General features: G+C 35.6%; 1 protein-coding gene across 1 annotated transcript; it reads left to right on the forward strand.

Annotated features, from left to right (window-relative positions):
* Window positions 1–331: 331 nt before the first annotated feature.
* Window positions 332–18757, forward strand: LOC140329800 (uncharacterized). Its single transcript, XM_072410194.1, has 8 exons — window positions 332–564; window positions 1377–1432; window positions 3074–3212; window positions 4871–4998; window positions 6858–6993; window positions 13435–13612; window positions 15605–15800; window positions 18006–18757. The coding sequence occupies exons 1-8, from the start codon at window positions 332–334 to the stop codon at window positions 18755–18757; spliced, it is 1818 nt and encodes a 605-aa protein (XP_072266295.1).
* The last annotated feature ends 524 nt before the right edge of the window (window positions 18758–19281 follow it).

Below are 19281 nucleotides of genomic sequence, written 5' to 3' on the forward strand. Positions count from 1 at the left end.
TAATGCACTTAGCTTTGTGAATGTAATGAAAATTACCTTACCCAATCATAGGCAAAATGTAAAAACAACATAAAACTTCTTCTTGCACATTGATTAAAGTCAGCAGAGCTTCACCTAATTCACTACGCTCACTTAAAATACCTTTGTAAGTTGATAATTCACATTTCTTAGTGAATGGCCTAAACTCCTTTAGCGAAATCAATATGATTACATGTTTCTGAAACCTTATGTATTACCTGTACATAATTTTAACAATGTGTTTTATTTAAAGGTGGCTATAAAAGTCATTGACAAAAAAAAGGCCAAACAAGACTCGTATGTGTTAAAGAACATGAAGAGGGAGCCACGGATACATCAGATGGTTAAACACCCAAATATTGTGCAGCTCTATGAAACCCTAGAAACCGAAAACTCCTATTATATGGTGATGGAATTGTGTGAAGGAGGGGACTTGATGGACAGAATTTGTGACAAAAAGAAGCTAGAAGAAAAAGAAGTAAGAAAATATGCACGACAGATCATGTCAGCAGTGGAGCACTTACATTGCCATGGAATAGTTCATAGGTAAATGGATTTTTGAAGCCAGTTTGCTTTGGTTTATTATGTTATAACTGGAGTTTTAGCTTATCTCAACCAAAGACACAGAAACAAAGCTGCAGTATTTTTATATAAAACAACTTATTGTTTGCCCATATACCCTCTACCAATGTCACACCTCACAGAGATGCCCCAGGCAATAGATATCTGAGAGTAAATATAAAAGATTGTCCATCTGTGCTAAATCAATGTCACAATATGTGATGACATACCATAATATGTAGATAAACCTAGAAATCATAGTACTGAAAATCATTAGAATCCTGGCTTATACATATATGTATTTTCAAAATTGTATTCTAAGCAGCTTTTATCCGCCTAAATTTTTAAAAGGCGCCCATATCAACCAATTAAGAGTTATCTTTTGTCTTATTTTGGTGCTCAGCATGTTGTGTGATCAATATAAATATTAGGTATATTTACAAAATATTTAAAACACATTCAGATGTTTTCTACTTACATCACAGTGCAAAGCTTCCTTACATTTCTTCATATAAGTAGACTACATTATGCAGTAGTAATACTAAGGTCGTCCTAGAAAATAATCCCCCAATACAAATATATTGAAAAGATTTGCTTGCATTTGTCAAAGTTTTTAAGTGAATTAGGTTTCATTATATAATAAATCCCAAACTTTGACATGTCCAATTTACAACTGGTAAAATGGTAAAATGTAGTAAAAAAGTCTCAAGGTAAAAAAAGTTTAACTGTATTCCCTATAAAAATATATTGAAATGACTAATTTTGTTTTTTATTTATTATATTTTTTTTTTATTTAGGGACCTGAAAATTGAAAATTTCCTGTTAGATGAAAATGGCAACATTAAAATTGTTGGTAGGTAGATATTATCATAGAAAACAAAAGCTAAACTAGAAATAAATGTCAATAATTTAAACATGCCAATACTGTTGTCCAGCATGTTTTGATTTATATTCTGGGACTAGTGATTAGGCAGTATATGCAACATTGAAAGCATGCATCTAGTGATAACTATCACAGTTGACAATATTCTTAGGCTGGCTCCAAGTTAAACTTTAAGCCCTCAAATGGCTTGTGGAATAGCTGATTACATGTGCAGTACAATGGCAATTTCAAATCCTAATACAAGAGAGTTTATTCCACTTTCAAACTGTTATACATTTATATTTGCCGATATTCTATTTATATATATTCAGTTACAATGAGTTAGAAGAAATTACAGTACCACCATCTATTTTAGTTTTATGTAATAATTATTACACTGTGTATTGAATATGCTTTGTGCTCTTTTGTGTTTTTTTTAAGTCATTAGAACATTACCAGTTGTCCATGACAAGTATAGTAGGGTTTAGCTAATCTAGCCTTTGGACAAAGACAGCTGTCATTGTCCTGTGACCTACGATATATGTCATAGGTACAGTAATATCGGATAAGAAATCAGACTGCTCAAATCCAAGCTGTGATCCAAGGTCAGAGTAGTTCCCAATGGACTCCAATTGGAGCTATCCAAGCACCACTAATTAAAGCCTTTTCCCATATGTATTTTTGATACTCCTTTATATCTAATGTATGATCCAAAAAAAATATAAACCACGGATGTTCCATCTTAATTTTAATGTATCATTCCTGATGAAGTAGTTTGGGCGTTTACAAGAGCCATTTAAGGTTTTTTATGGGCCACTCATAATGCCAACAATAGAAATCTATTTTGAAAGCTTATCTTCAAACTTATCTAGGTGTCATTTCAGCTTCTCTTAAAGTCATGAATTGTAAAATACAAGTAAAATACACATATACATATAAGAGGGCAATGTTTTTGGCATTTATTATTTTTAAAATTTTGGGAATTAAATAGTTAGGTTCATCTCATATATTTAATGTGGGTTGCATGTCCGGAGATAGATTTAATGAGCTCTAACAATGGTGAAATCAAATAGAATTAGATAAATAGAATTATTTCCTATACATTAGATTTAAAAAGATTTAGGTGCCCTGATTATTGGTGGAGTGTAACTCATCTACCATGCTGGTATAATGGCATTGTATTAGTGGCATTGTACTACCTGTACATGTATAGGAGCTGCAATTCCCTGACACTTCAGGTCCTAATGCTCCCTAGTCCTACACCAGTAAAGGACCAAACCTGTTGAAATGTATGGGTCCTTTTAAAAAGAACTCGAACTTGAAACTCACGGAACTCATTATTCCATTAGGAAAAGACTTTTATTGAGAAAAGACTGATGTTATTAAGGTATTCACAAATAATGTACTATAAATGATTCATATGTTAACTGATTGGAAATAAATTATTCTTCCTCCACTGCTATTGTACAAACCCAATTAAATGGTGGTGTGGCATAATTGATAATTAAGGGGTTGTCACCTATTTGTATGATACTACATGGAATAAATGTAACTTTGGAAGGAAATGTTAAAACTAGTTGTAATTAGGAATTCTTCTTTAACAACGCATATTTTTCCTATTACTTATTTCAGATTTGGGTTTAAGTAACACCATAAAATGTGAAGGCCTTTCACAAGACTTACTTAACACTCAATGTGGAAGTCCTGCATATGCGGCACCTGAACTATTAGCCAATAAAAAATATGGCCCGAAGGTTGATGTCTGGTCCATGTAAGTATATATAATTGAAGTAATATACACAACTATTGTTTTGCTGTTGTTTGTAGTACATTTGTGCAGGAAATATTGTAAGTGGCTGCTTCATTGGGCTGTTACTTAACGGTTGTTAATCCTTCTCTGTGGGAAAATGTACATATACCATAAATATCAAAGGTACAACATGTAGTGATAATTCTGGCACAATCAATCTGTTAGATGCATATAAATAGATTAACTTGGGTGCTGAGTAGTTTTTGTTCTGTTCAGATGTGCTGTATTTTACCATTTTATCCTGGTCTGTGTAGACTGTAATCTGGTGTTTGGTATACTCCAAATGTAAATAATTATTTGGGTGAATTGTTTGACCTTATCAGCATTGCCATGACTGCTAAATAGTAGTGTTAATTTAATAAATGGTTTTAGTTTTCTAATATTACTACTTGAAGGAAACCTGTAAAAAATAAAATGGTGTAATTAATGAGCTGTGCTTTTGAAATTAGTTGGTGGCTAGTTGTGTCATATTGATCCAAAAACGAACACTCTGACAAGCATCAAATGTGTATAGACCATGATTCCTGATTTTTTTTAATCTTATTTGATTCAAGAAGTGCAAACTTGATAGAATACATTCTTCAACCAACTTTATTTACACCACACATATGGTAGTTCCAGAGCACCTCAACATGAGAAGCAGAATGTAAGTTAAGAAAAAACATCTGGGCCATATAACAGCTACCTTGACTGTTATAACTATGAGCTATTGCTATGAACATATACTAGTAACATTTGCCAGCGATCGAATGTGCAGTCTGTAAATGTACTGCAAATGAAGTGCAGTAGCCTAGCTCTCTCTCTTTCTGTCTATCTCATTATTTAAAAAAAAATACATGCCCCTGTGGACATCAGGCATGTTGATTGCCATCTACATAAAACTTTAAAGATCTAAATGTCCATTACTACAAAAACACATTATATATAGACCGGTTTCCATTAAACCACACCAAAGCCTTACACAGTGAACCACAAATGTTTATAAATTCCTTGCACCAATTTCTATTTAAAATGAATATATAGTATTTTCTATATTTATTTTATATATGTATTATGTTTAAAAGCAAAAAAGTTTAGTAAAAATAAACATTTATACAAATATTTTGTATTAAGTTTTTTGCAACCAGCAACTTTTTTATGCAATAGCTGATTATCTTATAAGGCAGTGCACGGTAAGTCATTAAAGCACCTTCCATTAAAATAATTAGTTGTAAAACAGGGATTTCATACAAAAAATATAATTTGTAAAACAACAATGATGAATGAGGTATACAGACTTCTAGCCTTAAAAAACAAGACAAAAATCCACTCCCAGTTGTATTAAAAAAATATATATATTATTATAAAATGCCCAAACCTTTCATACCTCAAACCATTCTGTTGATCACTGTGCTGTGGTACTAGTAGAAGTGGAGGAGGTAAATAGAACCATTGCGTACGTGGATGTGATAGGCTTTGAAGGACCCAAGCATTATTAATCAAAGCATTAATAATCCTTCTGTCACAGGAGTTGCAAGTGACAGACTTAATACATTGTTATAATTTATACCATGTTTAATAAAATGTATTATTGTAAAGAACAAAATTAAGCTATGAAAGTTTTGTGCAATCTGTTTCAGAGGAGTGAGTATTTATGCAATGCTGACTGGAACACTTCCCTTTACTGTGGAGCCATTTAACATTAAACAACTACATCAGAAAATGGTGAATCTGGAAATCAACCCGGTTCCTCGTGGTGTTTCAACAGGTACTTATTAATCCATCCTAAAAATGTAAATTCACACATTGCGTTAGGGAAAAATATCATGAAAAAAAAAAAGGTCTTCCACTGATGACCTTCTTCTGAAAAAGATGCATTAGCAATAATATCCACTGGGTTCTTGACTTGGGGCATAGGACTTGGAAGAACGCACCAAGTGTTGTCAGAGTGAAGTCAGTTTTAAATTGCATATTTTAATCACTAACTCAATAGATTTACATTTAATTGTGTTGTTTCATCCACTTAGCAGTTAAAATTTTCAGTTTTTATGATGTTGCATTTGTTTCTAAGAGACATCAGTCTTCAACACAATATTACTCTGGTTATGGCCAAACATCCAGTGCATAGCCTTAAATGTGTAAACGTTGCTACAAACCCACATACAGTCTCTAGGGTCTATTAATCTCTCACATATGGCATCTCTAGTTATAGACTACACCAAAGGGGAAAGCTTAGAAAAAATCCACTGAATAGAGGAAGATGAGGCCAATAAATCTGCTCAATGCCCCATGCAACCTTGGATAAGCCAGCTAGAGGTCGGAAAAAAGCCTTCGATCCCCTGCCAAACCCTTACATATTTGACTATTGCCAAAGAAATCTGACAGTAGAAATGAAAGTAAAAATAGATGTCTCGTTTCTGAAACCAGAAATGCAAAATCGCAGTGGCTCAGTCATCAACGTGGAAAGTTTCAGCAACACTGAGGACTTCAAGTGTCCTTTTTAAGTAAGGTCTGGTGTAAATCATCTAAATCAACAAGTGGATCAGTTTTAGTGAATATGGATTCACCATTTGACATATAGTTATTTGGCTAACTTGGCAGAGGACCAACATCCTTCTCTGGATGATTATGAAGATTCTACCTTAATTTTAAAAATCTTAATACAAAATGCTATATTCCATGTACCATAGTAACTAACATAATTACAGTTAGATAAGGGTAGCCTGGTCATAGGATATACCTCTGTCCATTCTATTCTGTGTATCGGATCGCAACTTCTCCCTATATTTTCTGGTTGTACCTCATGTTTTCTATATTTCACAAGAAACTGCAGTATATGTTCTTTCATTTCACTCCCTTATTCTTGATAAACTTTAGTTTGATGATGCTAAACATTATTTTGTTCAAATGGAAAGTTTAGTAAACCAATAAATGTTGAAAGATTAGTAAAATGAATTTATATGAAAGAAAGATGAAAGGTGTCTCTTAAATTGACCTAAGAGGCACAAATTGCTCAATGTTAATGGAACCTCTAGCAACCTCTAGAGGGACCCTGGTTGAGAAACACTTGCATAATGGGATTAACTGGCGTATGGGGACTTTAGATGGTCAGTTCACCATATAGTTAACTGCACACCAAGAGTACATTAGCATGTTATTTTTTCAAATAAAGTGTTTTGTTAATGTACAAGACTGAATGTTCTTTGGGTCTTCTCTTTTACACAAATGGAAAATGTATCTCTTCCTTGTGTAACATAAATGTGCTTAGCAATAACTCCAAATAATGCGTTTTCTATTGATATGAGTGTTTTTTTACCAGTCCTTCCTTTGTAAGACATTTGTAATGATTTTTAACTGCGTATTAAATCTTAAATAGAATGCAAAATCTTTAGAGAGCACAGTAGTACGCAGAGGCCAGGAAGTTGGCAATTAAGTAATGAAAAACAACAAGGAGTTATCAGCTTGGTGATTGATTTAAAGTAGAATTATAGTCAAATTTTTCTTTCATTTATCTTGCTGACAAATGTGATTTATTGTTCTAGTTACAATTGTCAGAACATGCTTAGAGTTCTTTTTATATCATTGCAATACACATTAATATCGCTTCCCCTTTTTTGTCTCACTCAGGTGCCATCCGATTCATCCACACTCTTCTGGAGCCGGACCCTGCCAAACGTCCAACTGTAAAGGAAGCTATGGACAGCAAATGGCTAAATGATGGGTTTATGCGAAAACGGCTCAGTTCCATATCATATAAAAATCGGTAAGCCTTCATTGTAGGCGAATGTCATGACTAATTGCAATTCTGAATAAACTTGGAGTTCCATTCATAAAGGTTTGAGTCATGCAAGAGTCTGAAAACCTCTTACGTAGAATTTACAGATTTTTGCAGTTTATTACAAAAATTTGTGAGTCTTCAAAAGGAAAGAGTCTTGCTTGAAAAAATGTATAAATAGGCCCCCTTGAGTTCAATGGAGTGCAGTAAAATAACCTTCAGTTATTTTCTATGAAGCTTTGAATACCCTATTTTTAATGATTGTGTTGTAATTTTCAATATTTGAAAATTCAGTTTATGATTTTTTTAAATTCTTGAAAGATGGATGTGTGTAATAACTAGAGTCTTGTTTTAAAGGACATGTGGCACATATAGGATAGGTGCCAGCTGACACATTGCTGTGACATAGGATTTATTTATAATTATTTTAAATTGCAAAGTTTCAATGAGAGCAACTGTAATTTTAAAAAGCTGACATTCTTTTTTGCATTCATTCTCTATCACAAATACTGGGGTTACCGTCCAAACGAGCTGCACATATTTATTTATTTTTGTTCTTCTTTTATTGACAGCCTGCCACTAAACCCCCTTACTTTTGGTGACTCACTCCATAACTGAGTACAAACACTTTATCACTTTTCACTTCCGTAAGGCGGTGGCAAAGGACTAAAACCAGCTTAAACCATTAGAAAGGAGCAACTAATTTCTACATTATTATTGGGGTAATACATTATTAAATTCCCACACCCACCAGTCTATTTGCCTGAATCTCTCTATACAGTTTTTCTATTTTACTCCCTGCATGACTTCTAATTGAGGTGTACCACAGAAATAAATTGTCCATGAGTATAAGATATATGTATATTATCAATGACTTGCTTCTAGGGGCAGGTCTTTCCAGCTTGCACCACTTTGGTTCCTTCTCGCCCACGTGGAACTGCGTCAGCCATGGCGGATTGTTGGAGCTATAATAAGGAGGAGAGCAGGGACAATTCTTTCAGGCAGCCATTGGCTTTTTTCTGAAAATTTGGGTTTGAAGATCGTCTTTTTAGATGATGAGACCATATTAGCCATATTGGCTATTCGCTCGGCTCCCTGATTTTTTCCTGAGTCTCTCCTTCCCTGTTTGCCAACCTTTGCTGGGACAGATAAGCAAATTTTTTATGATATGATGCCAAAAAAACCTAGATTGTTTTCTATTGTGTTTTAGGCTAATTGAGGCATATTTGATAATGGCAATGTGAGTAGACCTTGCTTCAAATCCTTTCCCAATGATCAAAGAACACATACCAATCGTGTACTTGCAAAAGACACTTGTCATCTTTTTACATGTCTATTAGCTGTGCATTTCAAGTACATTTTTTCCCAAGCTTTGAACCTTGGAATGATTCTCTATCCCTTCAGACAAAGAACATTGAACACAATAAAAATGTTAGCAGTATCTGCATTCTTTGATGCTGCCGGACTAAATCAACTGAATGGCAAAATTCAAGGAAAATTCGGTAAATGTGAAGATCCATGACAGATACCCTGTGCATCGGGTATAGAACATACTGCTGATGCAGAGCTCATAATGACACAAAGCTTTCCTAATTTTATTAGAAGAGTCATTTGGTCTCTGTTGAAGATCCCAAATCACCAAACTAGGCTAACAGGTGTGTGGAACGGCATTTATTCCAGATTGGATAGGTATTTAGGCGCATTGGTTGCTATTTTTTTTTTTCATATCCTTGTGATTACTCATTTTAGGTTTACATTTACAGTATATATTATTAACTTGTATTTATATAGCGCTGACATATTACGCAGCATTTTACAAAGTCCATAGTCATGTCATTATCTGTTCCTCAAAGGGGCTCACAACCTAATGTCCCTACCATAGTCATATGGTCTTAACAAAGTTTAAGGACACTTTTGAGGATGTGGGAGGAAACTTGAATGTCCAGAGGACATACAACTCCCATAAAGATATTGTCCTGGCCAAGGTTTGATCCTTTAATGTATGTTACTCCAAACTGCCTAGTATGTTGAGATGTAGTCAGAACAAAAGTATATAAGTCAATGTATTACTTGTTTTTTTTTTTTAATTGCAAAAACTGTATTGAACCCCAAAACATGTATAAATATATTTTAAAAAATGTAATATATTGCAGCTTAGTAGTCCCTGACTGTGCTCCATGGATACATTTTATTTTTTCCTATTAAGAACATTTTCAGCAAGTAGGAAAATATTGTTTTTTCTTCTCCAAAAATGCAGAATTCTTGTTATGTACTGCGAATAATGAAAAAAAGAATCTCATGTTGCTTGTGTAAATTACAAATCCCACCGATCCTTAATGTAAATAAGATGAACAAGAATAGACATGTTTAAATTCAGTGGAGGTAAAATAAAACATAGACATAAAAGCACAGATAGTGATAAAAATTCTATGCAAATTCTAACTTTCTTAATGTTAATGTTTGCACTAAGCCAACCGACTTCCCATTCTGTTACATTGCTTAGAAAGGGCAAAAACTGGTGGTGTCCCATATGTTTCAAATCTAAAATTATTGAATTGAATTATTCACAGGGCTCTACTACCGGTAGTATATTTGGGGAGCAAGGAAGCATTGTGTAGGCATCACAGCATGACTGCTAAAGAAAGTTTAAGGTTTCATAGACAAATTGCACAAGGTATAGGTTTATATAATACAAATGTCTGAAGAGATACTGGTATTAAAAGAATTTTAAAAGGAGCTTGTGGAAGTAAGAAAAGCATGATATGCTGTTTGCACACCTACTTACAAAAATCACAGGAAGAGTAATATCCTCATCTTTTTGCTGCTGTTCTTCCATTGTCCACTCACTTTCTGGGTTCAGATAAGTCACATAGCTGCATCACTGGCCTGGCTATACCATTTAATTCTGAGGGCAAAATTAAGTAAGAATAAAAAAGCTTTTTGCCAGCTATTTGTTTTTAAGTTCTCAGACGTTTTAATCTCACGGAGTGGCCTGATTTATTAAAGCTCTCCAAGACTGAAGAGGATAGGCTATCATGGCAGAACATGGTTGGTCCAACAAACCTAAAATAGATCTTGTCAAGAATTGAAAAAAAATTGCCAACTAATAGCAAATTATTTTTAGGAAATCCATTTCAGGTGTGTTAGATAACCCAGGTTCACTCATTATTGTCTTCAGTCTTGGAGAACTTTATTAAATCAAGCCCAGTGAATAATCAGACAAATTTATTTATTTATTTATTTATTTGTTTTCATAGTTTACAGAGCTTAGGTTGTTTCTATGAAGCAGTAGACTAGACAGACGTTTCCGTAATAATGTGGGTCATGCCCACATTCTATATGCGACAAAAATAGTTAAGCAGTAAATTACCAGGTCAGTAACTTTTATTTATTTACCACAGCTCTACACAGGTTACCAATAAATTTTCCCTTTTAGCAGCTTTGCAAAACTGCCACAGATTACCCTTGAATCATCAAAATATTTACAGGTTGTTAGAGAGTCAGTTGAATGGTGCGTCCCTTCATTGAATAACTCATTATCTAGAAACGTAAGAAGAAAGATAAAAAAAACCCACATCTCAACTGCATTCCTAATGTGACATGTTACTAGCCATAATTTATATAGAATAATAAAACCTGGCCAGGTGAGTGTTTTTATCCTGTGTTGGAGAGTTGTAAATGTGGGCACAGGAAATGTTAGCAACCTGATTGTGGCCTGCTGCTGTTTATCATCATGTACAGTGCCAAATGATGGAGAACAGATTCCTACCAGCATTATTTTGTGAGTGCCGCACTATTTCTTGTATTTGCACATTTACACTTTGGAAGTCATGAGTTCAACAGCAGGTGTTATGAGATGATAATAACCATAGAAAAAGAGTCATGTTGCTTAAATGTTTGGATTTAAATGCAGGAAATCGTAAAAAGCATGTTGTTTTCATAACACCTTGTTACTTGCAAAGCGTGATATCATAAAAGACACAAAGTAAAACTGAATGGCTGGGCTTTAGAGGATTGCTCGAGGTGGCAAGGGCAACATTAGCCGAAAAACAACTTTGGGGATAATGAGACAGCGCTGGGAGCCATAATACGTTGATTGTTATCATTACCACCTAGCTATTCCAATTATTTCGTAACCTCTGCAGAAGACATAATAAAATAGGGGATTATTTTTACCAGAAAAATATATATAATTTAATTACCCCTAACTAAACCTTACACTGCTTGTTTCAGCAATCTATATGTCTCAGCAGGATTATGGTACATCATTTACAAGCAACGCCGCTCATGGTATGGCCTTAACTGACCGTACATGGCATGACATTTTATATAATAAAAATGTGGCAATCTTTACATGTGAAATGACAGAGGGGCTGCAGGAGATGGAAACCAGAATAAAACATTTTATTTTATTCCCTGTACAGATTGTACATTAATTATGTTTTTTTACTAATTTGCATACTAAAACATTTTTTCTTTTAAAGATATATATGGCTTTAATTTGGTAAGCTCCTAATAAAGTCTGTGATTACTCTAAACCAGCCTTCCTTGACCTTTTTAACATGGGGGAACCCTTAAAATAACTTTCATGTCCTCAGGGAACCCCTGCTATATGTACATCCACGGTTCACAATACATTGGTTAGTTAGTCAGTAAAAAGGCCTCTTATCTTTGTGGCTAGTGAGAAACAATATCACCCTTACAAATAGCCAAAAAGATCATTGTGTCAATGGTAACTAACCTGAAATGCACACATTGCTTAAGGAACCCCAGCAACCTCTGGAGGAACATTAGGGTTCCACAGAACCAAGGTTGAGAAACGCTGCTAACGAACAAGATTTTGCACATAAATTATTATTTTTTAACCTTGAATTGTATGGGACAATTTAGGAATTAAACAAATGCCTATGCAGCCTGAAAGTAATCACATAATCAGGAACCCCTCTGGCTGGTTCCTGATTGCCAGGGTGACTTAAGTTGGAATTAAAAACTACCAGCAGTGAAATATGTCAGCTTCTGTCCCAGATAGGAAAATACATATAAACATATACCCGGCATGGTACCCGGTATTTTGGAATGTTCTTTTACAGATTTTATGTGGAAAAGGGTTAAAAAGCAGGCAGGTACATACATTGCTCAAATTAGCACTTTAACAGGCACAAAGCATTACATTTTGGTGTCTCCGCTGACATATGATTTAGGCAGAGTGTCAATCTAAGTGCATTTGACTGCTTTTTACTATGAGGCAAATAGGGATTCTTCTGCTCTCTGTAATGCGTACCAATACATAAGTAGGCTTTAAGTCTGATCAATACCAGATTTCCATTACTGGAGCCTGCAGGTACATAACCTTTGGTGCCCAAACCATCACACTCTGTGAAATCATCAACTTTACACAAAACATATTCTTTTACTGGTCCCAACATGGCGAAGAGTACTGTGGCAAGGTATAAATAATTTTAAAAAAGATGACTGTAATTCTAATGATTATGGAAAACATGCAGAGCCAGAAAAATATAAGAAAAAGTAGCTGCCTTGTTCGATAGTACAAGTCTTCTTTGCTAATGGTAAAATCCATTAGGAAATGTGCATGAGCCTTTATGTATAAATATAAATACAATTAAAGGAATAGACAAGTAATGTAATCGCACAATGTCGACACAAGCAGAATGTGTTCGCGAAAATTAGATTAGAAATTTTAAATTAGAAACACACTCAATCTCTCAATCACACCAGTGAATGTTTTTACTGACTGTTCCTAAGAAACAAACAAATGTTAAAATTCAGTAAAAGGATAACATTAAAGCTACGTACACACGGCAGATTTTTATCGCCCGATAATCGGCATCGGCCAAATATCGGGCGAAAATCTGCCGTGTGTACAGTCGGTGTCGTCCATCGTCCGAACGACCGTCCTGCCGGATCGCCCGATAATCGGCATCGGCCAAATATCGGGCGAAAATCTGCCGTGTGTACAGTCGGTGTCGTCCATCGTCCGAACGACCGTCCTGCCGGATCCACGGACGATGGACGACAACCGATCCTAATGAAAGGGAAGGGGGAGAGCGACGGAGCGGCACCCTGCTGCGCGCTCTCCCCTCTCCATAGAGCATGAACGGTGCTGTATGTACAGCACCGTTCATGCATCGTGCAGTCCCTTGTCGTTGGAAAGGATCGTGAAAGATCCTTTCCAACGACAAAAATTGCAAGTGTGTACGCAGCTTAACTCTACTTGTATTTCAAGATGAGGGAAGAATATCTAAAAGCTGTCAGCGGTGACAAATACTCTATAATATGTTGTCAGTTAAAGGGATATATTGCACAATTGTTGTATTTGCTTTGAGCTATACATCTGTCTACGGTGGTTACTACAAATATAACACAATGTTTATATTATTGACTGTTTTACTAAGTTCATCTTTCTTGCAGCCTTCGTCCAGATGAACTACATTCTGCTGTTCTGAGCCACATGGCAACCACCATGGATATTGACATCTCTAAAATTACCCATCTGGTGGTAAACAACAAACCCTCACCAGTCATGGCTTCATATTATTTGCTTCTTAAAAAAATTCTGAAGAAGCCAAGTAAATACTGGTTATTTAAGGTAAATATTTAGTGTACTCATAGTGTAAATCTTAACAATTTATAGATAGGTTGTGCATTATTCTTTCTTTGGACACTTAGGTTATGAGGGCTAAATATTTGTAAAATGTTAATATATCACAACTTCGAGTGATTAGATAATTTCATTATGGAATAAACAATACATCCATATGAGTTACCATTATTCATTGGGCTAATTAAGGAGAATTGTTTGATACAATTGTGTGTGCACAAAGAACACACATGGAACTTAAATGGCATATATAAGGGACATGTACAACTTAAATTGGAATGCGGTAGAAAATGGACATGATTGATGATGTTTTATATGGAAAAAGAAAGAGAATATCAGGACAGAGGTTGCAGCATTTCCAGGAAAAGGTCTACAAAATGTATTTTCCCCTATTTCTTGGGGTTGTGCGGCCTGTTGGACATACCCTACTAGGTCATCCTATGTCTCCAATTGAAAATAAATTAAGTATAGGAAGAAGATAGTCCCATTTAGAAGTACCCTGCAATTACTTTATGCAACCTGTTAAAAATATTGTAACACACTAATGTCATGCTTGACAAATGAAAAACAAAAAAAAAGTTTGATGCGACTGCCTTTTGTGTGGACATTTTCATGATTGTGATGGGGTTGAAAGGTAAGATCTCATAGGGACATCACCTGAAGGTTAGCAGAAGTAAATTGTATTGAGTTTCAGTTAAGGTTTGTTAATGGATTTGAGCTCCAAATGAGATGAAAGGCCCACAGGAATTGCATGGTGGCCAATAGGTTGTTAGGTACCTTTGGAATACTACTATGTACTGTAAGTGTGTGTACAGGTGGTTTAAAGTGGAACTTAATCCACACAACTTACCTATCCATTGCAGGGTGCTGCCATCTTACCTTTCATTTTATTCCCAGAAAAAATCTTCAGCCATCTTGATTGGCCATGCCAGGATAACATAACTCCCGCACAGTTTATTCATCTCTGGCACATGCATGGGAAGTCAGGATTGCTGAGTTTCCCTGGCAATCAAAGCTGATGCTGTGCATTCTCATCTCATCGTTTTCACACTTACCCCGCGCGAACAGGCGAGTGAGACAGGTTTTTGAGGGGTCATTGGCTGTGCCTTTCTGCAATAACCACTTGCCTGATCTTTTAGTTTGTAAAGTGGTAGATTTTACTGTGGAAGACTTAAGTATAAAGTATGAAAAACCCAACAGCTGCTAGGCAACTTTTAGAAAAGGTCAACAACAGTCAATAATATTTACTGTAGTATGTTCACCTGCCAGGGAGGCCATTTTAACAATGGTTAAACTATGGATTATAGTGTAGTGATTGCACTATACAAATAAGTATTCTTCACATACCGTATTTTTCGCCCTATAAGACGCTCCGGAATATAAGACGCACCCAATTTTAAAGGAGGAAAATCTAGAAAAAAAGATTCTGAAAGATTATTCCCCTTCTGATCACTCATGTGCCATTCATACCGGTATTCCCCTTCTGATCACTCATGTGCCATTCAAATTCCCTTTCTGATCACTCTATGCCTTTCAAATTCCCTTTCTGATCACTCTGTGTCATTCAAAATTCCTTTCTGATCACTCTGTCATTCAAATTCCCCTTCTGATCACTCTGTGCTTTGTTTCCACTGTACGGCAGTTAGGACAGGGAACAGCAGGTGGCGCTGTGCCGGCTTCTTTCGCTCTGCTTTACAGACAGGAGAAGACACGTGCTGCTGCCAGAGAGAAGAGGAGACAGACGCTGCTGCAGCCAGAGACATACGCAGGATCGGGTATCGGGTGAGTATATTATTTTAGTTATTTTATCACACCTTTGTCGTATAGGACGCACTAACTTTTCCCCCCAGTTTTGGGGAAGAAAAAGTGCGTCTTATACTGCAAAAAATACGGTATATGTCAGTGTATAGGGTAAACTATGTTTTTACCTTTCTTTTCCACTTTGTATATGTAAGACTAATCATTGCTCTGTATTTGCAGAATGGAGAAACAGAAGACAACGATGGCAGTGACCATATAAGATGCACGGATAATGAGAATGATGTACAGTATGAAGAAGCAAGTATACCAAATGAAAAAAAAGAACATCAAAATAAAAAGAGTTCTCCTTTGTATGAAACTGTTCAAGAAGATGAAATTGCTATAATGTTAGATAATCAAGAAAATATTCTAAAAGGTAACTATTTTAGACATATTTAGTTGCAGATAGGTTTCATGATAATATTTCTTAACTTCTGACCAAGTATAACAGTATAATATCTCAACAGTGTCTCTTCTGTTTCTTACATATATTACATATTCACGGGTATAATCTTAAAATCATCTTTATTATTGGCAATTTTTAATATGTCTGTGCTAGTTTTAAATAAACTGATATTTTAGTTGTTATCGAGGACTGCTATTAGAAACACTGGATATTGTAAACAGATTGGGGCAAAGGTTGCAGCCTTTCTATCTATGACCGTATCAAGCAGAATATGTAAGGCACTATTTTTATTTTACCAAGATGAAACATCCTAGTATAATAAAGCACTAGAAAAACATGCAACTGGTAATGAATAGATTAATTCACCTAAATTAAGATTCCCGCTTTATTGATCCAATCTAATTAGTGAGTTTGTGAAAGTCATTTAGACTTACAATACCATTGGTAAAAATATTTTGAGATTTTTTTTTTAATGATATTTGCACAAGATATATTCCAAAGCTTTGAATAATATTAACTGATAACAAATGCTGAAGGGCAACCATAGAACCCAATGATTCTGGCTGAATATGCTTGCACATTTACAATGTACAAAAGTCTTACTACTGAAATCAAGGTCTGACCACTGCATGATAGCAGCCACTTGCCACAAAAGAGTCTGATTATGAGTTCACAATTGTACCGAAAAATAACAGACCCCATACAAGTACCCCAGCCATGGAATATTGAGAGTGGCCAACAAAACACTTTAATCTATCAAAGTGCACCATATCTACTCTAAGTATATTTCAGAGAAGAATGCATACTTGACAACTACCTCCACATCTTTTCTTTAAGAAACCCATCCCCCTTGAGATACTGTAATAGAACAGCTACTGTATATCTGGAAGCACATGTAAGAGATTTTCTACTGTAGGAAGAAAATCGGAAAGCCAAGAAAATTATTATGCCAAGGAAACAATCTTCAAAGACACATAGAAATAAAGGAGATTATGAAAAAAAAAATTAATTAAGAAGCCAAAAACAAAACACAGAGTCAGCCAAGGTTCCAGATCCTTCTGGTCATGAAAGTGTAAGGCCACCACAAGACAGCACACCCTGTTTTTTTTTTGACGGTGTCACTTGCAGCAGCAGGGGAGGTCAGGCAAATAGCTGTAAAGCCACAACACACTTACAAATATAGTCATTGGAAAGGATCTTTCACGATCCTTTCCAACGACTAAGCACTCCATGATGAACGAATGAGTGCTGTACATACAGCACGGTTCTGCTCTATGGAGAGAGGAGGGGGAGAGCGACGGAGAGGCACCATGCTCTTCCCCTTCGCTTCCAATATGATAGTTCGTTGTTCATCGTCCGTGGATCCACCAGGACTGTTGTTCGGACGATGAACGACGTGCACTGTACACACTTCAGATTTTCGTCCAATATCGGCCCTGAGCCGTGTGCATGTAGCTTTAGTCTTCTGATATGCAGTCTGTGGAGTCCCTGGTTGGCCTTTTTCTGTTAATGTGTTTTCCCCTGTACACCTCGTCTGGTGGACTGATCATATGGTGTATGACCTTAAGCTTAGTATTCTGAATTTTCATTTGTAAAAACCTTGTACTGTTTTCTCTGTGGGCTCCTGGTACTCTGCCAGCACTTCCCCAAACACCATCCCCTTTGTACTAAGTCCTGGGGGCAACCGAGTGCTGGGAGATGCAACCAGGCTCCCGAGGCTAAGCGGGGGCTTGCTATAGGTGAATAATGCGGTGTGAGATTGGGGGACTGGTGTCTTAGGAGTACTGTTGCTGGACCAGGGCTTTACAGAAAGATTTTTGTTTCAGAAATTACTAGATATTAGACTTTACAAGAAATTAGAGACACAGAGCAAGGAATATGTGCTGCGTATACAGACAAGAGTGGTATCTACCACCTAGATTTTGTTTAACAATAATTATAGATGTCCAAAACAGCAAGCCTGGTGTGGTATAGAATAGGAACTGTGATTAAGTAAATCTTCCTATTGTTTATATACACTTTACTGTGTATTATTAAAGGTTCTTTATGATAATCAAGTTTATTATAAAAAAAAACACACACACATAATTCATGTTTATTTACAAAATGAACAACATGAGTTAATACTTTTATACACCATTCAATAATAAACCTTTTATTTTATTTTTACTTTAGCCTCAAAATTTGCAGGGAGAGAGATGGTTTACCTGGAGCCCCCAGACTCATCAAGGCAACAGAATTTGGATGCTAGGGCAAGATTTATTCCCCTGAGTAATAAAGATTTAAATCAGCAAGAACACCATGCAGAAAACACCATATACCTTGAAGAACAGGAGGCTTCCACTCTAAATAACCCAAACCAATCTGCCCAATTCCAAACCCAACGGACTTTCAACCCATCAGTTTCACACTTTGAGAAAGCGATGACAATGCCTCTTAATAGACATATAGATGAAATGCCTCCATTCTTAAAACAAGGCTTAAACCTCATATCAACAGATGGCAATATTCCAAATAACTGCTGTCAACGTCATGAAGGAGAAAGAACCCATCTAGTAATATTCGAAGCATCAAACCAGTCAACGCTACCAAAACTTAGGCAACCTATTCCTAGAGAAACTTTTACCAAAAGAATTTCTTGGGTGACCTCATCACAGAATGCAAAAAGTGGATCTACCCCAATTGTCATCCATGGCACAAGGCCACCGCTTTTCCCAATGTCTCGACAAAAATCTATTATGGTAAAAAGCTTAGGACATTCAAAAGAGAAGCCACAATTAACTATAGATAATAATAAAGTCAAAAGAAACATGATTCAGCTAACACCAGCTCACAAGACTACAAATTTAAACCTTCCATTACTGTTACCCAATTATCAGAAAAGGTCAGACAAGAAAAAGAATGTTTTAAAATTAGAGATTGCATAGCTTATTATTTATTATGGAAATTGTTAATAGAAGTTGATTTATAATTCCTCTTCCAGGAATCATGCATTATATTTGTGCGTTCAATGACTCCGTATGGTTGGTAACCTAAAATTTAAGTATTATATTTCTGTTTAACACATTACCTAGGATTACCTTTGTAAACAGCACTTTACTTTTCAAGCTAATCTTGCATCAGAATTGTGGTATTTACATGGAAGAGTCCAATGTTTTCCTGTCAATCAGCACAATACAGTTCAGAGAGCAGAAAAGACACATCATTTTCAGACCTTGTTAGTTAGGCCACCATTGGCATGTATTACCAATAATTTAATATCCCTTTCCTCTTAAAATTGGCTTTTTATAACTATAATATTGGTAGGTAAAATCTAAATTTTTCAGAAGAATGTATGACACATAACTTTTATGAGAAAATTTCGGTTTCCTCTGAAGTCCCTGCAAGGCCAAACAGAAGTATGTTATGCTGCTCTACTAAATGAATATCCAGAATAATTTTATTTTACAGT

This window comes from Pyxicephalus adspersus, chromosome 4, assembly GCF_032062135.1.
Source record: "Pyxicephalus adspersus chromosome 4, UCB_Pads_2.0, whole genome shotgun sequence".
Lineage (NCBI taxonomy): Eukaryota > Metazoa > Chordata > Amphibia > Anura > Pyxicephalidae > Pyxicephalus > Pyxicephalus adspersus.

Bases quoted from the DNA above. Each gene is read 5' to 3' on its own strand.
- LOC140329800 (XM_072410194.1), top strand. From the start codon at position 332: ATGAAGAGGGAGCCACGGATACATCAGATGGTTAAACACCCAAATATT. The intron at 565-1,376 runs GTAAATGGATTT...TTTTTTATTTAG, and splicing joins TGCCATGGAATAGTTCATAG to GGACCTGAAAATTGAAAATT. The intron at 1,433-3,073 runs GTAGGTAGATAT...TACTTATTTCAG, and splicing joins TGGCAACATTAAAATTGTTG to ATTTGGGTTTAAGTAACACC.